This window comes from Lissotriton helveticus, chromosome 10, assembly GCF_964261635.1.
Source record: "Lissotriton helveticus chromosome 10, aLisHel1.1, whole genome shotgun sequence".
Classification (NCBI taxonomy): Eukaryota; Metazoa; Chordata; class Amphibia; order Caudata; family Salamandridae; genus Lissotriton; species Lissotriton helveticus.
In genome coordinates this window covers 104,181,148-104,208,668 of record NC_136071.1, presented here as the reverse complement: position 1 = coordinate 104,208,668, position 27,521 = coordinate 104,181,148, and the positions used below count along the sequence as shown (strand labels likewise).

General features: G+C 43.2%; 1 protein-coding gene across 1 annotated transcript in view; it reads left to right on the top strand.

Annotated features, from left to right (window-relative positions):
- LOC144783948 (uncharacterized) overlaps window positions 1-27,521 on the top strand; it is a 376,042-nt gene that overhangs the window by 230,504 nt on the left and 118,017 nt on the right. The window contains exons 35-38 of the mRNA XM_078662677.1: window positions 4,159-4,374; window positions 5,264-5,431; window positions 5,664-5,798; window positions 15,505-15,560. Of these exons, the coding sequence (XP_078518803.1) occupies window positions 4,159-4,374; window positions 5,264-5,431; window positions 5,664-5,798; window positions 15,505-15,560 (575 nt within the window). The remainder of the gene's footprint in view (window positions 1-4,158; window positions 4,375-5,263; window positions 5,432-5,663; window positions 5,799-15,504; window positions 15,561-27,521) is intronic.

Genomic DNA, 27,521 nt, shown 5'->3' with positions numbered 1-27,521 from the left:
AATGCTATACTGAATTATCTATAACAAAAAGCATTCAAAGGTGGATCCCGTGTGTGTGCGCATGCATGCGGAAGCACGAGCGTTCATCTTGGAATTCGAACATATCTGCCAATGCATGCAGGCGGTCATCTTAAAATGGTTTTCGCCATAAAGTATAACAAAACCATTCCAAGATGGCTGCGCATTCACACGTATGCAAACGTATATGCGACTATCATTAAGTGATTTTTGAACACTTGTTTTTAATAATAAAGCATTGGAAATTCACATTCAGAGATAACTGTCCACAAACGCCTATCCTAGAAAAAAATGTAACACCCCACTAGACCCGTGCCTACTTAGAGTCTGTGGATGTAGCTGAGGAATCCGTAGGGTCCGATGGGCTTGTAATTTACTAATGTAACTAGAAAAAGATTTGTTGAATAACAAAACACTATATGGGGGTTAATGCTGGCAGGGCAGGCCTGGTATTACATCAAGACAATGCATTTTAAAAGTCACTTTCCTGTAACTATACTGTGTCATAAGAAAGTGCTTAGGGCACCACAAGCAAGGAGGTGCCAGTTAGTCTCTGGAAACATCGGATATTATCACACTACCAGAGAAGGTGGAGTGGCAAAATGTGATTTCACCTAGAGCATCAAAAATTCTTGCACCAGGCATATTTCTAGCTTTAGTGGAGCCAGCGGCATTAAAGCTAAGTGTAAAAATTACCTGAAGTGCAGGACTAAATATTGCAAACACTTAATACATATAAATAAGCAATGGGGGGTCTCACCACACTGCCGGGGATTGCTGCTGTCCACCGCGGAGGTCCAGAGGCACGGGACCCGCGGTATTTACTACCGCTTTGAGCGCCGCAGGAGCGGTTGGAAAACTACATTTCCCAGCGTCCCCTGCTTCTTCCCGGGGACGCCGGGTGCAGCGTCAGGCCACAGCGCACGGAGGCGCATAAGAGAAGGGGACTCCTCCCGCGTCGCGGGACCGCGCGCGGGTCAGCGCCCGCGGCTAAGCTCGGGCAAAGGGCGGGCCCTCTGTGGCCCTCAGAGGACCTGAGGAGGACGGGGCGGGCCACCCCCTTTGGTTTTCACACCTGACACTACATCACGAAGGTAAAGACTATTTTGCATGCATCTGTTGGTATTCCCTTATTATCATGACTTCTAAAGTGGATCACCCAGCTAGCGTTGCAGGAAATGGGAAAAAGTTTTCATGGTTAGACGAGCTAAACCTCTTATGTCAAACCACCTATGCACCATCAGAAACCCCCCTCTCGCCCAAAAGCAACATCATATTATCCGTTAATTCCACTCTTTCGGAGCAGCCCACAATACTCAATAAAACTTGTAGTCCTCATACTGCACCCCCCCAGGTTTCATCGGTGAAAAGGACTCAAACACCGCCTCCAGGCTCATGCATTGTTAATTCTCCAACGGTTCCATCGACTGCTGAGGCCCAAGATCCCTTAAGCCCTCTTATACACCCGCATATATTACCGCTTATTGAAAAATTGCTTAGCTCTCTGATAGCCCCGCTGTTGGAAAAAATTAACATGTTAGGGGATAGGCTTACTGGATTAGAGTCAGCAATCAAGTCAAATTTGTCGGCTGACAAACACTGCGACACATCTAACCGTCCAAAGTCACCTCCTACTCATGAAGGCATTAAACGGGATAAAAGCTGTCAAATACAACTAACTGGCCCTAGTACAGTGGGGCAAAAAGTAACCAAACACTCTCCAAGTGTCTCCTTTCCCCAGTTGACCGCACCTAGAGCAGTTCATGATAAGATTAAATCAATCCATCTACCACCAGAAGCAGCCCCATTCGTGTGCATACTTGCTGGCGTCCCTGCTCTTCCCCCTGGAAAAATGGAGAGTCAACATGACTTACTTAACAAAACCAAATTCTGGCTGTCAAAAAATAGGCCACTGCCTCGTCACCTATATGGAGCAATAAGGAGCGTCAGGAGGGTGGACTGGCTGGGTTCCCTTCATAAGGATCTTCCAGGGGACCTGGTACTTGTGAGATTCAGAGACACAAACATTGTCCCTTACTTGAAAACCTGGCCGCCACAAGAGACAGACGGCCCAATATCTATATGGGACTTATATGACTTCTATCCCTCAATCCCTGGTGTTCCCCTTTTTTCGAAATCATACCCTACATGATCGGTCTACATCATGATCTTTTTGGGAAATACTGGGAGTGGTAATAACTAATTCTAACCCCCATTTTCACCATCTCAACCCGGGGGTGGAAGGGAACTAATTATGTTTGGGACCTTGTCCTACTGTTTTTTGGATTACATTACATTGGACATTGGACTTGGCATTCACGGAGTGTTGTTGAACTTTGCAAGGTCCTACCTAAATTCACTCCTCTTTTTAGACTTTTTAACCTTTTTTTTTTATTTAAGTTGAAACTGGTTCTTTTGTTTTTTTCTTTTTAAATGATGCTCATCTTTTTCTTTATCCTTTTATTTGAATGAAATTGTCTAAATGTACCGTATTATTTTTTCTGTTACTGTATGCTTATATGATATTCTTTGGTAATATCGAATAAAGCTTATTTTGATTTGATTTGATTTGATTTATAAATAAGCAAAAGGGTGTGCCTATAGTTTTATCAGCAGCTTACCCTTTCTTGACAATGAGCCCACGGAGCACACCAGCACACCGTATTGAAGTTGCATTAGTGAGTTTTCAGGCCACGCCTGTAAAAGAATCAGTCCTTCTTAACAAACTCCAGAGGTGGTCTGATCACTGAAGGGGGTCCAGAAAGACACCATCACTGGCAGGTGCCATAAAGGCTGCCTGCCATTATTGTGTCCTTCTATTCTTGGTGAAAGGAGCTACTGCACTGTGTATTTATATAGTGCTCATATATTGACAATTGTCTTTCGACATTGTTAGCTCAGGTTCATACTCTTTGTTAGATGTTCGAAATATTAATGCTGATGCTGGGGAAAGTCCCAGAATTGCCCTCTTTTATGTTCATGTATAAACATGTGCTATGTGTTTGCTATGTGTTTGTGAGTTAGCAACAGTCAACAATAATTTGACCAAGTGTTTCACCTCACATTGAACTGCTAGACGTGTGCTAGGAGCTTACAATGAATCATCCTGAGCAGGGTTCTCAAAGGTCGGTCCCGCAGGGGTGGATCCATGCCAGATTTTTACAATAACTACATTTATCTAAATGGGGATATACTAGAAATCTGGCATGGATCCAGCCCTGCAGGACCGACTTTGGGGAACCCTGATTGTAAAGTTTGTAAAATATGTTGAAATTGAGCGGAACAAAGACATCTGAGTAAGACTGATTCCATTAATATGCGAGAGCCTGGTTACTTATCGGATCTTTCAGGGACCATAGTTTTCCCAGAACATAATTTCACGCGAAGGGATTTGAACTGTGTTAAATGGCTTAGCTCACTGCAGGTCCATCAGACTATGGCCTAGATGTATCAAGCCATTTGCGAATAGCAAAGGCCGAAATTTCGGCCTTTGCGAATCGCAAACGGTCTATTTGCATGTTTTGGCATGCATCAAAAAATCGCAAATTAAGGAATTGCAAACATTTGCGATTCCTTATTTTGCCATAGTATTTAAGGAATCGCAATTTTGGAATTCCTTAAATGCTATGTATGTAGCATTTTTGAATTGTGAATTTTGGTTAAGAAATCGCACATTACCACCAACTTGTAGTTGATGGTAATTTGAGAATTCTTTAAAAAATGCACAATTTGGCATTTATGAAGGAGGCATGTGACGCACACACATGCCCATAGGGCATGTATGTGCACCATATGCACACACATGTACATTTCAGGGGTGCAGCAGGGTGTCCTTGAGACACCCCTGCACCCTTGAAATTATTCTCAATTTGCGATTAGCAAATTGCGAATCGCAAATTGAGATTAATTTCACAATCATTCCTATGGGCCTCCTGACCCATAGGAATGAATTGGAAATTATTCCTTAATTGCGAATTCGCAAATAAGGAAGACTAAGAAATCGCTAAAAAATAGCGATTTTCTGCATACATTCCATTTTGCAATTTCTAAATAGCGATTCGCTATTTAGAAATCGCAAAATGGAATCTTGAAACATCTACCCCTACATGTTCACCCTGACATATTCTCTTTACGTTGCAGATGCTGACTCAAGTAATCAACTCCCTGGACACGGTTTCGAGTAAGACGCTCCAGAGCATGGGTCCTTTAGCCGTTCTACTTACTCCATCAACAATCGTCGAGAAACTCAATGCGTCTATAATCCAAGAGCAGCTTCATACGCTGGGGACCTACACAAGTTGGAGCACAACGCAGACCTCTGCAATTGTATCAACACTCGTGCAAAATGGATTTCAGGTACAGCAAAATAGGAAAAGAAAACTGACAGTGCTGCATAGGGCGGCAGCAGCCCTGGGGCAGAAAATCAAAGGTACATTTGCAGAGAGCAAATTCCAAAAGAGTATCAGTGGAGGAGAAAAAAAATGCAAAAGAGAACATGAAAGAAAGCGACTGAATGGATTATTAGAGTTTGAAGGTGCCAAAGAGAAGAGTGTAGAACGAATATATTTGTTCATGCTTTACATTGATGTAGCAGCATTAACATGTGTGTCAGAAATATACAGCAGGATATGTTAATGATAAATGGCGTAGCAGACAGTTTTGATATTTAACACAAAGGGAATGTTAGGGGTAAGGCTTAAAGGTGTTGTGTTACATATTAAGACCTAAGGCATACAAAACACACACACAATCCGAAGCTTCACTAAACAAGAATGCAAATGTAAATGTATAAATCTATATTCTAAATAGTGAAGTGAGAAGGGAAAAAAGGGAGGATATAAAATGTAAAAGGCCAGTAGCAGAAGTGAGCAGTAGGCCTGTGAGAGGGAGGGTAGGAGAAAAAGGGAAGTGGAGAACACAGGAATGGAAATAATAACACAGTTATGCAAAAAGCAGGAAAGAGAGAGTGTGAAGGAAATAAGTAAAACGTCAGAAAAAGAAGTAATACAAAGAGAGTGAAGAGGCACATCTAGGAGTTTATGGAGCAGGGGTAAATGAAGAATTAAAAAGTGTGAAGGATAGAACGAGAGCAAAGAGTTTCAGTTTCTATTCGATGAGTCGTCAACCACTGAACTAGCATCACTGAAATGGAATCAACACACTTATCCATGAAAAATACATGTGTGGTGATGGAACGCTGTCTGCCTTCGAATCACAGGTGTCCTTCTTTCCATCTTTGCTTTAGATCACTGAATTCAGTATTATTTCTCTTGGAACACTTGCCACTGGCGTCCCAGCTGCATCCCTTGACGGACTGAATGCCAGTGAAATCCAGATACTTGGTAGCAATGCCACTTTCATGAGCTACATGGCGATGGCGCCCACAGCATTGAAGCAACGATTGATTCAGCTGGTGGGTATCACAGAGGCCTCAAACCACTGCTGTACGCCTCAGGGTTAATGACAGACTCAGGGGCAGTACATTGACTGCCTGATCTGGTTATTGTATAGTTCCCTTCGGGGGTGCAACTAAGTTTTCAAACGGGCAGTGAGGCGTGAGAGTGTGGGGTAAAGTCTGTATGTTGGGACTCATTTTTTTGAAGGCCTAATCATTCTAACTATGACTTTATTTCTTGAAAACACAGATTATAAGTAGTGGAACAAGCAGTGTCTTCCAAAGTGTTCCTGACAATATGGCAAACTTCATTCCGTCATCCCGATTGGTGGTTTCAACAATTACCATCGATGAAATAAATACAAAGCAATGGACCGCTTCTCAGGTACTGTCCTTCTCTTTAACTTGTCCTCTCTCAACTTCTCTCCCCTTGCTTCACAGAAAATACAGCTGAGATTATCCAGTACTGACAAGAGGTATACTAAAATATTAGCAAAAAATGCTGTGTAGATATTAAAGCATCCTAATCCACAAAAGTGAGCCACAGTCATATAAGCTTTCCAAATACATATAGGGCCTTATTTATGAAGGACTTGCGCCGCCGATGCGTCACTTTTAACATGGGAAAAAGTGACGCACCGGTGGCGCAAGGCCTTCATAAATGAGGCCCATAGTGATTAGGCGTGACTTACTCCTTACTTTTCAATTCTAACTCACTCCTGGGTCCTACCTACTCATGAGAAAAATCCTTGTGGATCGAGCCCATTGTGAGAAATACAATACTAACTTGGAATATCAACTGTGGTAAGTGAATGAAGAAACACAAAAGCCTGATACCAAAAGAAAACTGGTAAAGGCCATCAGAAATTTTCATTTGGGAATGTTTTTCAGCATCTGACCAGCCACATCCGTTTATTACTAGTCCTAAAACATGTTTTGGGTATGGTATCTATGGTTTAAATTTCCATTACACTTTTCTATTGTTGTTTTCATTTTATTCAATAGTTGACAATGAACTCTACTATTGACCTACACATAGCATCAATCACACAAAATCAGAATAGTATTGGAAAAAATGTACAACTACTAAAAACATTTTAAACACTTTAAAATACAATGATGGTCAGAAGCAGACGGGGGAATAATAATAAAAGCAACAGCAGAATAGGAGCCTTGATAGTACAAACATGATCGTTGCCACTATATGCATTAACAGCCTTCCACATACAGCTAACAGCTCCTGATAGATGAATAGCACATGGAGATCTTGAAACCACCAATACATAACGAATATAATATTTACTGTCATCTTTACTTAATCTTAACCATTTTCCTGTTAAAATTCTCAACTGCAAGTAACCATTCCTTAAATACAGACAAACCTCCGCAATCTATGTTCAACAACTTGTTGAATATATATTTGGTTCTTACCACCTAAACTCCTATGCTGCTACTATATTTACAATTCAGGAGTTTTAGATAGTAGTGTGTATTTTAATTAAAACTTACTAACTTTTAAGATAAAGTTACGTCATGTGAAACATGGCAATGCTGGAAGTATATTTAAACTTCAAGAGCTCTATGCAGTAATTTATATCTGAATAAAAACTTACTAACAAAGCTACCTTTTCAATTAATACTTTCTTTTGAGTTGCTAAGGTAGTATTTAACAGATTTGAAGCAGTTTGTGGAGGAGCCAGCTGTCAAAACAAGTCTTGGGTTTGAAATCTGCACCTTAGCCTTCAAGTCCAATCTCTACTCTCACCACCTCCTTCCCTTAATCCTTTGAATTAGGCAGACTACGAGATCAGTGACTTCAGCAATAAGGACTTCTAAATTACAATGTCAAAACTAGGTCTGTAGATCTTGAAAGCCTGTCACATCATGTCAATACAAGATTCATGTTTTTGAGGAAGTTAGAGACAGCTGATATATTGTACATAGGTTCGTTTAAAAAAAATGTTTTAATAGAAGTAAAGTAGTTAGGAGATTATGAAGAATGATACATGACAGATGGAGTGAAGAGAATAACTAGCACACTGGATGAAAGAAGTAGAACACTTAGGGAAGGTTGATGAAATGGTGAGAGCCATGGGGAAATATGAAAAATGCAAAGGAGGAGAATAGGAGGTGGACTTGTGGAGCAGTTAATGAAAGTGACCAGGAACGATTCGCACTTTTCCAACAGATTTCCATTTAAATAGTTTTGTGTACCCTTTACCTTACACTTGCCATTCTCCAATGAACATTCTGGTAGAAATTCTCACCCTATATATCTTTTCAACATATCACAAATGTATCAACATATCCTCAACCACAGGATCTGAGCAAGTGAGTAAATATTGCTCTCATCAAAACTTCATTAGACTCTCGGCAAAAACCTGTTGTTGCAAAACCTTTGTTCGGGGCATGGAGAAGCATGATAGACACACTGCCTTGTTTCGGTTCTTTAAATCAGAAGGCAAAACCAGGAGGATAATACATTTGTTTGCTGATGTGGCCATTCTTTCTAGTGAGCTGCAGCAGATAGATGTTTTTCACAAATTCCCTAGACTATCATGACCATTAAGTCTCACACTGATGGCGAGGAAACAGGAAATTTCTGGAAAGCCGAGATGAAAGAGCAGACTCAGACCAAAAGACAGTGAGGTTATTGACCTGGCATCCTTGGCGTGGTTTCCGCCTGATTTTCTTTGCCTTCAGACCTCCTGATTTTGCTGACTTTGTTTTTGTTGGCCATAGGACTCTGTGCACTTGACCACTGCTAAACAATGCTTGTGCTCTTTCCCTAGAACATGGTAGCATTGGCTTATACCAAATTGGCATATTTAGTTTAATTATAAGTCCCTAGTAAAGTGCTCTACATGTCCCCAGGGCCTCTAAATTAAATGCTACCTGCGAGCCTGCAGCACTATTGTGCCGTCCACTGAGGTAGCCCTTTAAAAATGTCTCTGGCCTGCCATTGTAGAGTCTGTGTATGTAGTATTAATCTGAGATGTTGACCTGGCAAAAGAAACCTTTCACCAGGCCAAAACCTTCCTTTTTAATTCATGTAAGTCACCTCTAAGGTAGGACCGAGACAGCTCCAAGGGCAGGGTACAGTGTAATTAAAATTGTTGGCCATGTACTTTTCTGTTTTACATGTCCTTGTAGTTAACTCTTACATTCACTTTTTACTACTGCAAGGAATTTCTCCCCTGTAGGATAAAACTGAAATTGCCTTATTACATTTTATATGTATAATTTCCAATTGGCAAGAGATAAATGGTTTATGTTGGATGTGTCTGGAATCCTAATTAAAATTCCTAACTTATGTTGAAGTCAGATTTTAAATTACAATCCTGAAAATGCCACTTTTAGAAAGCCATTTGGTGCCTGCAACCTCTCTCTGGTCACATGACTGGATATAGTTAGAAGTTGTGCTTTGTGTATTCTGCCTAGACAGCCACTGTTAGACCTGGCATCATTGGCGTGAGTCTCCCTTCCATTTTGACGGATTGCCTCCTCTGATTTGATATGTTTTTGCTAGTTATTTGCTTTGGGCACTGTGCTACTGCTATTCAGTGCCACAGTTCAAGTGCTCCCTATGTTAAATGTATGTACTAATTGGTTATTCCATGATTGGGTTATTTGATTTATCTGTCAGCCCCTAGTACAGTGCACCATGTGTGCCCAGGGCTTGTAAATCAAATGCTGCTAGTGGGCTTGCAGCACTGGTCGTGCCACCCACAGAAGCAGCTTGTAAAGTGTGTCTCAGACCTGCCATTGCAAGGCCTGTGTGCAGTCTAGCACTGCCATGTCGACGTGGCCAAGTGCTCCCACTTGCCAGTCCCTAAACCTTCCCTTTGCTTCATATTAGACACTCCTATGGTAGGCCCAAGGGCAGGGCGCATTGTAAGCATAATGTAGGACATGTTCTGATATGTGTAGCATGTTCTAATAGTGAATTACAGACATTTTCATTTTTCACTATTGAAGTCTACCTGTTCTCCATAGGTTAGAATGGGCAGTTAGATTATTACATTCTTATAATCCTAACTGACTCGGGGAACATGGTAGAAATTCAAATTTAGTATGTCTGAACTCAGAATAATAAAATACATCTTCTAGTAAAGTTGGTTTTAATATTCTGTGTTTAAAAATACCACTTTTAGAAAGTAGGTATCTTCTTCCAGGAGACAGGCTGGGGCAGCCCGGTGTGAATAGAGAGATCTGCATCTAGATGGGAGGGAGGAGTTGCACCTGGGACCTGAATAGGGCTGGTCCTTCCCTCTACAATGCTCGCTCCACCTCCTGTGACTTGTCTGATGTCTCTGCCCTGCACTGTGAAAGGAGAGGCAGAATCATGTCAACAGAGTGCTCCAGAGCTGTATCTTCCCTCCCCTGTGCTGGCTCCACCTCCTGTGGGGTGGCTGATGTCTTTAGCCTGCACAGTGAATGGAAGAAGAGAGTCATGTAAACAAAGTGGTCATGAACTGGTTTGGACTAGGCAGAGGCCTCTCTGCCTTCAGAGAACAAAGGATTTTGGGGTATAAATATTGGGACCCTGATCCCAAGTAATTAGATCACTTCTGGACAAAAAACCTTTCTGCCAAGGAGAAGAACCAAGGAAGCTGCAGGAGTTGTACTGCCCCTCTGCCAGTGTGCTGTTTGCTGGGTTGGCCTGCAGTGGTTGCTTCATTGCCAAGGGAAAGGAGAAGGAACTTTGTAAGGACTTTCATCTACAGAATATTTTCCATGGGGTTGAACTGTGCTCGCCTCCTGCTGAAGTCTCAGGAACAAACGACTTCACCTCCAGCTCCCCACTGAATTTCCTTGCTGGGAATTCTGACTCCAGACACTTGCGTGCCGCTGGGAGCTGAAAGAGCGACGCATCGAGAAGAAGCATGTCGCCGTCGCAGCTGAAATCGCCACATCGCCGGAGAAGTGACCCTTCGCCGCATCTCCCTGGAAGCGTGTGTTCAGCGAAGCTGCCTGCTGTCGCATCACCGGAGAAGCGAAGACGCCATCATGAGGGTCGCCATCGCATCACCGGAGAAGCGTGTCGCAGGGCCTGTCGCCGCTCCAAAGTACAGAGTCGTCGCCAGGCTGCTTGGGCGTCATCGCATCGCTGCATCGAGGGCGCCATCTTCTCGCATCGCAACCAGATCATCGCATCGCATCAAGGCGCCATCTTGCGCACCGCAACAGGCCCGCAGGTCAAGAATCTACGCATCACCTCCGCACCGGTAAGGATAACGACGCATCCCTTACTCTGCACAAGCATTGAGGCACGACACATCATCTCCCCCGATCACGGAACCGACACATCACCCCTTTGGAAGCCTTTTGTTTACTTTGCGTTAAGCATCCAGGTACTTTGTTGAGAACTTTGTTGCATTTACCATCAACTTGAACTAAACAACTTTAATAATCTTTTAAGTAATATTAAGTGTAGTATTGTGGATTTTTGTCATTTGTGGTCTTGTGTTTAAGTCTATATAAAGAATACTTATTTTTATAAAACCTGTGTTGTGTCCATCTGTAGTGGTTTCACTGTATTACTGTATATAGTCACAAATGCTTAACACACTGCCTCTGAGATAAGCCTGTCTGTTCGTGCCAAGCTACCAAGGGGGTGAGGAGGGGTTATTAAGGAGTGTAATCCCCTTATCCTGACTTAGAAGTAAGGGTTCCTATTTGGACAAAGGTGAACATCATTGCCAACTAGAGACCCCCAGATCTAACAGCCACACACAATGGGAACTTAGAGTTGATTGAATGGGCCATCACTGGCAACATGGGAGGGAGGAGCTGGGTCCAGCCTCACATAACACCCGAATAGGCTGAGTCCTGTCTCCATACACAGGGCTGCATATCCCCTGTAGTTGGTCTGTATCCCGGACAGGGAAGGCAGGGAATTTCTTCCCTTTTAAGGGATACCTCTACAAATTTCTTCCTTCATCAAAGGCACAACTGTGGACAAAAGAAGGACCTCAGATACCAACACTTCAGTATACTTCTGGATTTGTGGATACTCTGCCAGGAAGGAGAACTGCGGTGCTGCTACAAGAACTACCACTCTGCTGAACCGCTACTACAAAGGAACTGCTGCTCTGCTGTCCTCATGCTTGAGGGACTGGACCCACATCACTTGAACCCAGAGAGGCTCCAAAGGCTGGTTGGCTGGACTTCTGATCTAAAGCCTCAGGGACAAAACAGGCTTCCAACAACCTGGAATCTGCACCTGGAATCTGCCATCTGTGAGTTTACCCTTCCAAGTGGTGCCACCTCAGTCCTGAACCCTTGGAAGTGGACTTAAGGTGCTTTGCCAGTCTGTGGATCCAGCCGAACTAGCGCATCACCTCTGCTGTGCAGCGCAACCCCGAGCCGAACCGACACATCCCCGCTGCTGCATGGATTGGGCCCGTAGCAAACACTCTCATCGTCACCACAGCACGCATCACCTTTGGAACTGCCACTGCACGATGCATCATTGGCACAGGCCCTTACATCTCTTGTCGATGACATTAGGCTCCACATCGCAGCTTTGCAGCTCTTCGGAACCGACATATTGCCCTGAATAAAAGCTGCATCCCTGATACCGGACTTTGCATTGCAAGCTTCGTTAACATTATCCTCGACATCAAAGCAGGATCTCACACGTATTTTGGAACTGACACATCGCCTCGACTGCACAAGGTATCTTTGACACGGATCCACGCAATCTTCCTCAAACCAGGGCTCTGTTCAGCGGTCCTAACTGGGTCTCTGTAGCCTTCTCACGCTCTATTGTGGTCGGCCTGAACTTGTGACTTTGTCCGGTGCGACCAGATTCCCTAGTTAGCGCTTTACATCTTATGGCATTATTTTCTCTACAAACCTTTGAAATTCAATATCTCTGGTTCTACTAATTGGATTTATGTCGCTTTGGTCTTGTTTTATTTATTGCATGTAACTCTATGTGCACCAGTGATAGAGGCAGTCAAAACAGAGCAAACAAGTGATAGAGGCAGCCAACACAGAGTGCATCAGTGGTTGATGTAAAGGTTTGGATTCACGTTCCAACTGAATAGGTACAATGTAATTTGCTCTTTATGCAGCTCAAACTGTTGTCATTCATCACCAACCTCTAGCCCTTCAATCTCATTGACAGGGTGTTATCCAAGCTCATAGAGCCCACAATCAGTGCTTCCTTCTTCTTGGCCTCCTTTTTAATGTCTAGTCCCCTTTGGCACACCGAATACCAAGACTCTGTAGTGTTGGATTCACCTCAGGCCTCTATAATTCACTATAAGGCACTGCTCCTCCTTTAATTCATTTCTGCTGCTCTCTGTTTTCTACATTCATTCGCATTTTCTGTATTTTTGTTCCCCCTGCTTTCCCATTTGTGTATTTTTTCTGTCTCTTGCTTGCAATCAATATCTGATAAAGAACAATAATTGCTGGTGCCCAAAAATGAGTGCTTCAATGACACCAAAGGGTATTGCTCTTATGCAGCAAGGCTGAGCACTTATAAACCTAGAACCAAATGGAAATGCCAATGCTGCTATCTATTCTAAATCACTACTTGAAAAAGATGTGTGCACAAACCATCGCTTCATCTTTAAGCTCATTAGTAACCTTTATTTTGTTTTTTCCACGTAATCAATTTTGTCCCAAAAAGTTTTTTCCATATATAAACAATATATTCACCACAATCCCCACAAAAACTGTATAAAAATTACTTTACATATATACAACCATTCATATCATTCTCACCATCTCACTCATCCATTCATACATTCCATCTACATCACACAATACAATCCCAAACCAAACAATATTGCTTTTCAGAATCTTCTGTTAGAAACAAATAACTGTACAGTTTATACAACGATTTTGCCTATTATGAATGAACCACATTAGTTTGGAAAAAATCAAATTCAATCGACCTATATTCTCTAACAAGCAAAAAGTTTGGTTAATCCATGGTCTACGCATTTCAAACCCATTGAGTAGGGGGTTCTCATCAGGACCAAACCTCACTCTAAGTGGGTTTCAAAAAACAAATTCCATACATGCAGTGTTTCAACGGTGAGTCTATATATTTTTTGGGGGGCCACTCTATTTTTGTCCCAAGCGATGGTAGTGTGGGTGCCTCAGGCACTCCTTGGGTGTTTCTCGCTGATTAAGTTATGGAGTGAAGGACGCTCGGTGCTCCGTGGTAGTGCTTATCGCTGATGCACTTGTTCTAGGTTCAAAAGTTAGTGCTGGCGGGTCCCATCGGCATCCATCAGCTTAAAGTAGGCATCGAATCATGTGCTTACATTGATCCTATCTTCCCCTAGGTACCACTCTTTCTCCAGCAACCCACTCTCTTTAGAGGTTATAATTGCCTTGCAGCCCCCTTCCCTTCAGGGCTGCACACATTATCTGCTCCATCAGTGAGCCCCTCTGTTCCCTTCAGCGCTTCCCTTTATCCCATGCTGTCCAGTCTTTTCCCAGCTGTATCTTGCTGCTGCCATGCAATGTGGTACTTCAAATACTGCCTTTATTGTAGTCCACTTTGCTTCACTTTCCTATAAACTTCAACATAGTCCTACAGATTGTAGTTTAGGGGTTCCTGACTTTCTTCTCTTCTTCCACAACTATACATTTGAAGATGCTTTGGTACAAGATTTAATGCTTGAGTGAGAGTTTACACCCCAACACATTAGAAGGCTGTACAGCTAGAATATCTTAGCTGATGAAAACACCTGCAGCTAGGAGGCCAGGTTTTTATTTATAGCCTATCCCATTACTATCATGGTTATAGTGGCACACACTTACTGAACACAGTTAGAGATGTACAGAAAAGGATATCCCCTTCTGCACTTCATAGTCAGGCTTGAGAAGACACACATGAGGTCCAATTTCAAATATAAATGAGATGTTGAAAAGTAACCTGTTTTGATTACTCAAAATGGTAATTATACAAATCGCTTCACTATGTACCATTAGACATATTAAGTAGCTATTTAGCAAGGTTAAATAACCTGGTGCGGGATCTTTTCGTGGGGTGTTTCCGTTGTTTTACCGTTTGAAATGTTGCCCAAATACTTTACACATTGCCTCTGAATTAATCCTGACTGCTCTGTGCAGAGGATTAAGCAAAGGTTAATTTGGGGTTCATTTGTGCCTTACCTTGACTAGGATTATGACTGCTGCTTGACCAGGGCTCACACTTCAGTCAACTAACAACCCAATTTCTAACAGTTATCAATCACAGCCTGCCCTCCTTTCTAACAATATAATTACAGCAATCTTATGGTGAGCCGTAACAACAGTTACTTACACCAATAGATGAGGTTTCCATGCACTCTATTGTGCAATCGTATGTACTAGTTAAAGGCTGGTCTAGCTATATTATTTTTATTATTATTATTGGGGATTTGTAAAGCTCATGGCTTCCCTAGGGCTTCCCAGCGCTAAGCAGTCAGGTAAGGGCAGATCATATACTATGTATCATACTGAGACACTTTAGTAAGCTATCAGTAGGTAGTAGTTGTATGGCTCCCTTTGTTATGGGATTCTTTGGCCACCAAGCTTTGAAAGGAGCTCTAACAGATTTGCACACAATTTTCTTATTGACTTTTACATCACTTCCTGCTAATGATAAATACTCCTTCTTGGTTCTGCTTCAGAATTTGAAGTATTGAAATATGTCAAAAGTTTCTTTACAGAACTGTTTGTGTCCTTTCACCCTATATAGTTGGAAGTGTATGCAGTAAAATCAATTGTTTTGTTCTATTGCTGATAAAATACACGAGCAGGGGTATAACGAGCAAAACGCTCCAATGCTACCGGAAAGGGCTGATGTTGCTCGCCATGATAAGATTAGTCCATCCCATACTTGTTATTTTGGGTAAGCTGTCTGCCATGCTTTCCTCACCCAATATCTCAGGCCGGTGTGCAAGATATATGCATATAAAGGTGAAGCTGGTAGCTTTAAGCATTTTTTTTTGTAAATAACTGTTACTATCCCTACTAGTACTCCAAACCATACAAAGAAAGTGAAAATGTAATGTAGATGTCCTATTACCTGTCCTAGCTTAATAAATAATAAAGTATTGTCTCTCCTATTGTGACAGGCTGAAGTGTTCTTCCAAATCATGCTGAAATCCATAACCATACAACAATACACTCGGTAAGAAATTTTATTTTTCTATCTTTTGATTCTAGACGTGGTTTTCTTATCAAACAGAAGAGTAAAACCATCTACTGATGGTGCATGTCCTCCTGAAATTCCTGACTCGGATATGCTGCATCAGCTTAACAACAGTTTCCCATGGTTCTATGTTGCTGAATGTTGACATGTTTGAATAAGTAGCAGTTATTTGTAATTAGTTCATTTGTGTCCTTGGTGTAAAGAAAACATTCAGGGTGAAATACCAACCTAAAAACAAGGAGGTCAGGATTTTTGAATCCAGTACCTTATAGGAGGAGCGTTGAATGGTACAAGTATTAGGCGAATGTGAGCACAGCCTCACAAAGAGCCATACAAGCATAACAGGAATTTAAAAGCCCCATGCAGTGTGGGGAAATCATAAGGGCAATGTTTTAACTTGCTTTTGGTTTTAAAGGAACTGCACCATCAGGATGGCTGACCTAGGGTGATATTGAAACAGATACACAGTTGTACTTGTTATCTTAGAGATATGTTCTGAGAGAACTATGGGGGTAGAACCTCTCAAGAATACCCGAGTTAAGTTAGCGATGGCAGCAATGGCAGTTACAGACTTGATCTTTAGTGAGGAGCATTCTGGATAATAATAAACTTCAAATGAAGAACCATGTGGAACAGAATATTCTCGCAGGCAGTCTTGGCTGCCGCACACCTACTCCTTCTCTAAGGTCAATAAAAAAGTAAATCTAATCACTTGTGTCCTGTTTATGTAACAGTCTGTGACTGAATGAGGCCTGTCAGCAGAGTCACAAGTTATCGCAGGTCAGATGGAACTTGCTTGGCAAAAAAAGAAAAACAATAAATTGTAGTGCAGAATATTTTGATGGTTCATGTTATCCTATACCATCATGCTGGACTTGGTCCTTTCTACAGGGTCATCCTACAAACCTTTTGCCTTCACCCTTCTGTTTTCTGTGACCGTTTTTGTTGGCTTTTAGGGCTCTGCGCACGTTATCACTGCCAGCCAGTGCTCATTTAAACATGGTAACACAGGCTTATACAGAATTGACACATTTAATTTACTTACAAGTCCCTAGTAAAGTGATACTACCCGTACCCATGGCCTGTAAATTAAATGCTACTAGTGGGCCTGCAGCAGTTATTGTGACACCCACTCAAGTAGCCCTTCAAACCTTTCCAAGGCCTGCCACTGCAGTTTTAAATTACCATTTTGACCTGGAAAGATAAACTTCTTTCCAGGACCAAACCTCCCTATTTAGGGCGAGCCTAGCCACCACGCATGCCCTCTCCTGAAGACATGTAGTAATTACAATACAGAGTGTTATCCCACCTGCTGCTTGGGATTGGTTCACGCCTGCGTCCCTCTTGTTTGCTGGCTTCTCGTTGGTCGGTGCTCCCGATATATCACTTACGGTATCGGTCAGCAGCACCAACCACAGTTTACTTGTGCTGTGAGTGTTTTTAAGTTATTTTGGGGACTACTTATTTTTTTTCTCTTTGTGTTGTGTTCTAATGACTTATTTTTATAACTGTGTGCCGCCATTTATTTAATCATCAAGGCGCCCGAGCATAACTTTTATCTATACGGGCAGCGCGCTTCATGTTTAAGCACGGCACCTGTGTTTATATATATTTTTTGTTTATGTATGTACCCCACGTGAAAAACATCCCCCCATGCCCCCCCACTTCCCCTTCCGGATAATTAAAAAATTTCCCTTGCGGTTAACTGTTTCTGATGTCCACTGTTGGACGAGACAGAAAACGTGACAGTCGCACGAGGCTTCCTAAAGATCTGTTGGCCTCATTCCCTCAAGCAGCACAATTCTGTCAGTTCGATTCATAGAAAAAACTATCCTGTCAGCTTTCGTGCACTTTTCTTGAACACATTATTTATTATTATTTGTTGTACCCTGAGTCATGGTCGGCGCAAGGCATGGGCAGCTGCCCAGGACCCCGAGCTCAGCCCACTAACATGGGGCCTCTGGCCAGAGTCTCACCCGCCATGGGCATGGCACCTATTCTCCAGCATTGCGAAGCCCGGGGGAGGGGCACTTCTCTCCTGGGACTCCCATTAGTGTCTGGGAGTGGGGGGTCGATGCACCAGTAATCCACGTCATCCCTCAGTTTAAGGGATGTTTTGCAATCACCCTGTGTGCATTTAAGTTGCCCATCCGTGCTCTGTAGTGCTCTTCACGTTTCTCACACAGACCTATGGGTTTGGGCACCACATTTATTTTTAATCTTGAAGAGTCTACCCTAAAGAACATCTATGGTCCATGAGGGGAAACATCCTTTACAACGGAACCGTTACAATGCGGTACCGTTACAACGCAGGATTTACAACGAAAGTCGTTACAACGACTTTCGCTGGAGGGCGCTCTAGGATAGGGGATAGTTTAATTTACTATCCAACACCTTCCCTACTATCCACAGGGACTGGAGTTGGAATAGTAAATTAAACTATTCACTATCCAGTGCCCCCCAAATGCAAGTTGCTGTAACGACTTGCGTTGTTAAGCCTGCGTCGTAAAGGTACGCGTTGTAACGGTACGCGTTGTACCGTCATACATCCGTGCATGAGACTACAATCGATTTCCATTTGGTGGTCTCAGTTGGAAGCCAGGACAGTGCAACAGACTGACATTACGTTAGGCATGTAAAGCAGGCACAGGCACCCATCCGAGCAAGGCATTGGTTTAATATCTAATCGAAAGAGGGAACCTGAACCAGGTTTACTCCAAGTGTTTACACGATTTAAAGAAACAATATAGACTAAAGGTTCCCCGCCTCCAGAAGAAAATGGAAGTTTCTAACTGCAGTCCTGTGTCTTTAACAGTGACGTTAAAGTGGTTCACCCTATTGACGGCTAGACAGCTACAAGTTTTGCAATACCAACAACACTTCCACGGTTGCACCCACTTGCTATGCAGCGCATTCAGAAACAGCTCGCTGCGCTTGAAGTGTTATTGGCTACAGCTGAACAAACACCACAAAAATGTGGTCCCATTCAGGTATAAGAGGAAGGCAATTTTGTCTCCTCTCCTTTCACTCAACGATTCATTGCACATGTTTCTGAAACTCCTACAGCTTGTTTTCCATGGGTTGCGGCATTTCAGAGGTTGTAACTTAGTGCATTGATTGATGCGGCTACATCTAACATGGCTTCTTCAAGTGACGTTCCTTTCAAATGCGCATTCTTGTGTTAGAATGCTTGATACTTACTGTCGAAAGTTTGCAGAAAAGTGGGCGAGTACTAGTCTCTTTCTAATGTAAATGTGGTACTCGCACTGAAAAATATTTTGGATTCCGATGTCAGGTGTTACTGAGAAAAGAGGATGGAGTCTTTAAAAGGGTGTCCGACAGTTAAGATATACATTTATTAAAAAACAAAACTATCGTAAAGAAGTTAGCAACTAGAACAATTGTGACAGAAAGTGTGTTCTGGCTTACTTGTTTGGTAACAAAAAGGCTACATTTTTAAAATATCTTATGCGATCAAGAAATCTGCTGCAGCGATCTTGGTGTGCCCAGTTATTTTTAAGTGCAAAAACAAATGATGGACAGAATGCAGAACAATGTCATACATTCACCCCAGTACAGAGATCTGGGCCTAAGTCCATCGTTTTTTTGCTCACCATGCCATTCCAGTTTGGACCCAGCCATATGCAAATCAGTCTTGACCCTGTGCCCAATAGGAACAGTCCAGCCCAAACTGCCAGGCCAGGTTCTCCCTGGACTGGAAACACGCATCCTAGGACCGGATTTGGGCTTTCAGCCCTCATCATCCAGGATAGCTTGACTCCATTGGTATGGAGAGCACGTGACCCACGTCTGGGTATACCCGTCCCACTCGGGGTGACAAATGCAAAAACAACAATTGATGGACAGAATGCAGAACAATGTCATACATTCACCCCAGTACAGAGTTATGGGCCTAAATCCATCATTGTATTGCTCACCATGCCATTCCAGTTTGGACCCAGCCATATGCAAATCAGTCTTGACCCTGCACCCAATGGGAACAGTCCAGCCTAAACTGCCAGGCAAAGTCCTCCCTGGACTGGAAACAAGCATCCTAGGACCGGTTTCGGTCTTTCAGCCCTCATCATCCAGAATAGCTTGACTCCAGTGGCATGGAGAGCACAGGACAGTTATGAGGGATAACAATATCAGTAAGGTAATACTCGTGGTTAATGCACCTTCTGGAGTGATCTGTATATTGGCTAGGCACAGTTTGACTCCTAAAGGAACATAGAGAATTAATGTGCTGCTGCAGAGCACATCGAGTAACATGCTGATCACCGATTTGCATTTTATGCGAATAAATGCGTTACTGCGTTTGATACACATCATTTTGTTAGTTATAGTTCATAGATTGTAATCTTTCTAATTGGGGTCAAGTCCCAAAAAAAGAAGTGAGGGGACGAACCAAGTTAGGCATAATGCAAACGATATCTTAGCGCGTGACATCGCATGTAGCATCACAGGAAGAGGCCTCACAACCTTTGACCTCACAGGAATTGACATCAGATGCAGGCATCTAAATTGTGGTTAATATTAGGTTTTGTTAAATTGTGGCAGCAGCATTATTTCTATTTATTCTACTTTGTTTTTTCGTTTTGAGCTAAAAAAAAACCAGATAATTTAAAATACTAGACACTATATTATTATTAAATTGGATAGCTTTTGCAATTTTAGGATTACTTAGGCTGGGAGCTATTTTATGTTTTACACCAGCACACTTGCATATTTCTTAATAAATAAATAAGCTTTAGCGACCAGGCAGTTATTTTATTTGCAAATATTCGATAAACAGTGTCTACGTTTTCTCAGTAGAGTGCTACATTTTGATGTTGTGGCTGAGTTTTTTATGTTGTGCCCTAGTTATTTGTTTATTTAAGCGAAAGTGGTGCTTTCCGGCAACACTGAGTGCGCCATGCACGCTTTCACTTTCCAAGCAGCCCGGGACAATGGTGGCCACTTTTTTGCAAGGAAATAGGTTTCGCATTAACAAAAGTTTGAGCTATTGGCATTGGAAATGACAATGCCTTTTATTTGTGTGTTAATTAGCAAAACAGATAAATAAAGGCATTATCATTTACAACGCCAGTAGCTTAAACTCTCGTAAATGCAAAACCTATTGCATTGCAAATGCTTGTTAATACATATGTCCCCCCTGGGTCTGCCCCACACAATGCAGAGGGCAGGGTGCAGTGCATTTAAGAAGTTGGACATGTACTTTTAAGTTTTATATGTCCTGGCAATGGAAAACTCCTAAATTCGTTTTTCGCTACTGTGAAGCTTACCTCTATCTTAGGATAACATTGCGTTCCATTATTATATATAATAAGTGATAAATGTAAATTAAGACCAGATAGGAATGTCAAGTTTAATGTCTAAGAAATCATAATTAAAACCCTCTTTAATGGTAAAGTTGGATTTTAAGTAACAATTCCGGAAATGCCACTTTTTGTAAATTGTCATTATATTATCCTAACCATTTGGTGCCTGCGTCCTGGGGCACATGACTAGCTATAGATGGCAGTTGTTCTTTGCCTATTGCTTCCAGACGGTGAGACAAAGGGAAGGCAGGTGTTGGCAGTATGAGGCATCTCTGACTTGGTGGAGGGGAGCTGTCTCCTAACAAGCTCTGCTTGAGCACACTCACAAAGGGTTCACGACAGGGAGGTAGGAAATTCTAGACACCTCTCCACAACCTTCTCCTACCTCGATGCAGGACTTTGCATTGTAGCTCAGCTGACTCCTGGGAACTGCTACTCCATGATGCACACTCAACAGAGGACCTCACAATCACTGGGTGCAACGCATGCTTGACCCGGGACTTCACAATGCTTTGCAACCCAGATTTCAGTTACTTTGTTCACCTGGCCTAACCTGGTCCCTTTATGCGGTCCCTGCTCTGTCACAGTCGGTCTGAACTTGTGACTTTGTACAAGTCTGGTGCCACCAGATAACAGTTGCCACCTTGTTCTTCTAAGCAATATTTTTACTTAAACATATAAAATGGCATATCTCCAGTTCTACTGATTGGATTTTCTTATGATGTGTTTACATTTATTACTTTTTGAAGTGCTACGTAAATGCTTTTTACATTGCTTCTAAATTAAGCCTGAATGCTTTTGTGCAAAGCTCCCCGATGGTTAAGCACATGATAATTTGAGGTTTGCTTGAGTTTCACACTGACAGGGATGGTGGTTGCTTCTGGAGAAGACCCCAACTAGTAAACCAAAGTCCAACACATCAAAATCCCAAATCCCATTTAATTTAGCCTTCAACGTTTATGGAGGATGAACTGCCAGAAACAACACCATGTGACGTAAAGGCATCACCATAGTTTCAATAACACTGCCTTATTTTGACACAAACTGCCTTACTTCTAAAGAAGACAGAATTACAGTGAGAGCAAAGTGTGAGCAGGGACTACATGGGGTAGACAGGAAATTTTACACAGAAGGATGGACCAGAAAATGACAAACAAAATGACAAATAAATAAGGACCAGCAAAGCAAGAGATTAAAAGCAATAAATCAGGATCTGGGAAGGCTTGATAAATAATTAGGATCATTAGGTAGCAGGAATGGGAATCAGCAAAGACATGAGTAGGAAACTGAGAATATTACTTTACTGACAAGAACTTAGAACAGCGAGGATCACAACAGAAAATCAAGGGTTGTGGTTTCAAGGAAATACTTTTTCCCTATTCTTTCAGTACTTCATGAGAGAGCATGTGTTTTTCCCACTCTCCCAAAAGGACTGCCTGTTCTGTCAAACACTCACTCCACTATCAGCTCCATGTTGCTCCCTCCTTGCTATCACAGTTCTACTGCCTCCATTTCTCTTCCACCACATCAACTCCCTCTTGTTCCACCCGGCATTAACTTCTCCCAAAGTAGTCCTCCATACTTTCCACACCCCTCCTTTGTGTTCTTAAAAATAAGTGTGTAAGAAATTTGGTTACTGGTTGAGGGCCTAACGGCTAGGGCGCTCGACCTCGGACCTGGGGATCTGGGTTCGAGTCTCGGTAACGACGCCAAAACCTCCTGTGATTCTGGGCAAATCACTTAATCTCCCCGTGCCTAAAATTAATGTGTCCCCGTCCTCATGTAACGTAACTGGTGCTATGTAAAGCGCTCTGATACCTGATTCGGTTTGGGTCTAGTTCGCGCTATATAAAACTCTGCAAAAAAAAAACAGTTCTTCTCAGGGCGAAGTAACAAGCAACCCCTAGATTAACCTGTGCTCAACCATCAGGTAGCTTGGTACAGGGCAGTCAAGCTTAACTCAGAGACAATGTGTAAAGTATTTGTGCAGCACTTCAAACAGTAACACCATGAACACGCATCATAATATGATCCCACAACAGATTTAGAAAAATAGAGTAATTTTTAGGAAATAAAACAAATGCACAATGACAAACATCCAATTAGTAGTACCGGAAATGCATGTTTAAAGGTTTCAGTAAAAAAAACGCCAAAAAACACAAAGCTCCAACTGTGGATATCTGGTTGTCCCAGACCAAGACAAAGTCACAGGTTCAGGCCAACTACGATGGAGCGTGGGCTGGCTACAGCGGCGACGCTGCGATGCGAGGTCCTGCGTCATTTTAGAAGACCCTGTTGAAGAGGCGTGCGATGCAAAGTCTGGCGTTGAGGATCTATTGCATAGTCAGAGCGATGCAGCGGTTCCGAGGCGCTCCAAGGCCTGCAGTGCAGAGTCTGGTGTCATCGTTGAGGCTTCCATTGATAAAGATTAAACAGGCCTGTGCTGAGGATGCATGGAGCAGCTGAAGTTATGATGAAGCTACGGTTATGTTATGATGTGGATCTCTGCAGCAGTTCCAATCCACGCAGCAGCAGCAATGCGTCAGTTCTGCTCTGGGTTGCAACGCACAGCAGAGTAGATGCATCAGTTAGACTGGATCCACACCTTAGGCCCACTTCACACGGTCTAGCACTGGGGTGACACCCCATGGCAGGATATACTCACCGATGGCAGAGTCCAGGAGCTGGGTTCAAGGTTGTCGGCATCTTCTTCCCTAAGGCTCTAGTCAGGAGGTTAGTCAACTAGCCCTTGGAGTCAGTTTGGGGTCCTGGGTTCAAAAGATACAGGTCCAGTCCTTTTCACCACGGAAAAAGGGCAGTAGGCAGCAGTTGAGCACAGCAGGGCAGCAGTCTAGCAGAGTGGTATCCACAGGTTCATAAGTGGACTGAGGAACCGGTGTCTGAGGTCCAGTATGTATACCCAGTTGTGCCTTTGAGGTGGGGAAGAAGCTTCTAAAGTATTCCCTTTAAAGCATCCTGCCTTCCTACTCCTGGCTCCAGTCTAACTACAGGGGGTATGCATACCTTTGTGTGGAGAGTGGACACAGCCTATAACGCATAAACAGGGCTTTGCCCTCCCATCCTGCCAGTGGTGTGTGATGGCACACCTAAGCTCTCTATTTTGTGTGGCTGTCGAGGAGGAATACACAAAGTCCAACTGTCAGCTACACCCAGTCATATGACCCAGGTACAAGCTACATGAGCTAAATGGCTAAGGCAGCAAAATGCCAACTAAAAGTGCCATTTTCAGAACTGTAATTTAAAATCCGACTTCACCATAACTGAGGATGTTCCTTTGTAATTCCAAAGATACCAAACATGAACTGGTTACCTACTTCCATTTGGAAAATACAGCTTATTAAATGCAGTAAGGTAACTCCAATGTTATCCTAAGGCAGTAGTAAGCCTTGCAGTAGAAAACATGTATTTAAGTTTATTTCACTACCAGAACATATAAAACTTAAAAGTAAATGTCCGACTTTTCAAATACACTGCACCCTGCCCTCTGGTCTGTCCAGGGCCTACCCTAAGGTTAACTTACATGTATTGAAGAGAGAAGGTTTGGGTCTAACAAAAGGTATATTTTCCCAGATCAACTTGGAAGTTTTAAACTGCACACACAGGCTGCAACGGAAGGCCTGAGACATGTTTAAGTGACTACTTAAATGGGGGGCAGAATCATTCCTGGAGGCAAACTGGTAGCATTAAATTCACAGGCCCAGGGCATATGTAGTACCACTGTACAGGGGACTTATAAGTAAATTAAATATGTCAATTGGGGATAAGCCAATGTTATCATGATTTAATGAGGAGCACATGCACTTTAGCACTGGTTAGCCGTGGCAAAGTGTGCAGAATGGCAATTCTCCATGCTTAGTGTCATGAGCATTAAGATTTTATGAAAGACGCAGAGGCTAACATTATGCTTAACCACTTTTAATGCCAGTCCTGCAGCACCTTTAAATAATCCACAACAGAACAAAACACTAGAACTGGAACACACAAGTCCATAAATATTCCTTCCGCCAACATTCATCCTCTTTTAATGCAGTGAACTGTATCTTCTTTTGAATACTCTTCTTCTTTGATATATCCAAAAAACGTCTTTCTTCAATCTTCATAAAAACAAAAAACAATGAATCCATAAACCTGATCTGTTATACCTCACAACCCTTTTATTAATATGTTCTTGTCTTTTTTTTCATATTCACTTAAACAACACGCATCCTCTCATACAAAATAACACTCCTACCCGATTTGGGCTGCGAACGGCGAGATAACGTTAGCCTGTGTGTCTATTATGAAAGGATTCTCATAACACTAAGTTGTAGAATCGCCATTTCATTACAAGACCGGAGGTTTGTGTTCAAAGCCTCTTAACACAACATTTGAACATGCCAAATGGGTCTAAAATAATGTCTTGAAAAAGTTCCTGCATTTGCCCAATCTGCCACTTTAAAAATGTCTTACACAATACAACCTGACAAATAGATCTTACTTGCCATTGCACCACGCAGAGAGTGAGATTTAAATTTCTCCACATCAACTCCACACTCTCTCATCATGTTCTTGACCCACCTTGAAATCGTAGCTGTGCTTACAGCACGAAAAGGATTCACATATGAAATCAGCAGCTGATTATCACCATCTCTCCTATTCTCCATCACCCTGTTCTCATATTTCTGTATACGATTCACTACACATATTGCTTTTCTCCTCATTAAAGATAGGATAAAATACAGATGTGGGGGGGCGTGGCCGGGCTAGATGGCCGGGCGGACGTGAATCGTCTCGGTTCCCTATAGATATCTCCCTTTTTGCTCCTGGAGCACACCATCTACAGAGGATCTGCTGGCGAGCTCGCAGGAATCATGTGGCGCCGAAACAATGCTGTCTTGAGCCTTTCTGGATCTTGACTTTGCCTACTGTGAAAATCTACAAAATGGCGCCCGCCGGGCTGGAAGCGCAAAGAGGCTGCTCAGCACTGTCTGTCCCCCTTGAAAAGGCGATTGACTTACCGGCGCGGCCACCCTCCTCTAAGATCCTTGGAGCGTGGTGCTTGTGAAGCGGTGAACCGCTCTCGATGGTACGGAAACTCTGAGAGACGCAGCGAGGAGCGCGATCCCAGAAAAGAGTCACACACGTGAAGCCTGCCACCGCACCAGACAGGTAGAGATATCAACTGGTCACTCAGGAGGGAGTGTGGAGCAACGGAGCCCCAGGGACACGGTCCGGCAGCCACTGGAGTGGGAGGATAATACCTGGTGACTGTGCGCCTGACTATGCTTGACCCTAAGATGGCGGCCCTCGTCCTGCCGTGATTATGACCGAAGGCTCTCCTGGCATAGGGTGTGCCCCCCGGGAATGTTAATACCCATAGGCAACCACAGAGCAAGGGGCATTGTGATATCCTGGCTCTCCTTGCATAAGGTGTGCCCCCCCGGGAGAGTTAATACCCATTAGCAACCACAGAGCAAGGGGCCTTGTGATATCCTGCACTCTCCTGGTGACTCTATGCCCGATGGTATGTCCCTGCAGTGGCCACATTAATCCTTCGAGGGCTTCGCATAACATGCATAGACTATCATGCTGCTGAGAGTGGGCGTCAAGAGTGAGGGGCATTGCCACGCAATCTTGTGTTGACGGTGCTGAGCTCGGGGACTGGAGCAACTCCTGCCTTCCCCGACCGATGTCGCTCCCCTCCACGCAAAAGGTCGCACTTATGCCGCGAAAGAAGGCAACAACTAAAGTCACCAGTTTCTTCCCACCCATGGAAAAAAGGTAGCCGTCTGCACACAGTGATTCCTCAACCACTAAGGCTCTCAGCAAAGAGGACTTGATGGCTTCCTTGGCCCGACTTTAAGGCTGAACTGCACATCGAGCTGAACCAAGACATGAAGGCCTCCATTGACCAACTCCAGAAGGACTTAACCTCGCGCATGACCACGCTCCAGCACGATTTCAATTCAGTGGGCACGAGAGTGGTAGATTTGGAAACCCAATCCCAGGAATAATACAAACATGTAATGCACATGGAAAGCGGCAAGATCTTCAAAACCAATTGCATTTGGCCCAATTGAAAGCCAAAGACCTATAAAATAGGGTGAAGAGAGAAAACATCAGGATTCGAGACTTGGAAGAAGGACCAGAAGGGCCGGACCTTGAGGCGTACCTCGAAAGTCTCTTTGCTGAGATTGTCAGTCCGTGGCAACTTAAGATCAAACTGGAGCATGCTGACCGGATGGGGGGTCTGACCAACAGAGAACGGACACGCGATATCTTAGTTAAATTCCACTCCTTCAAGGTGAAAGAAGCGGTCCTACAGGCGGCCAGGAAGAAAGGCAATATTTTGTTTAATGGATACAAATGCACCATATACCAGGACCTGGCACTGGAAACATTGGTGCATCAAAACCAGTTTTGGCCTATTACCACAAAGCTCCAAAAAGGTACATGTGAAATACAGATGAACCTACCCGTTCAGACTGAGCTTTGAGCATCACAATAAAGTACGTCATATCACTGAGCTGGACGAAGGGCTACGTCTTTTGGGCCTTCCTCCAGTTGAGGCTGCGCATTCGCAGGAGACAGCGAAGGGAAAGGACAGAGGCACTGCAAC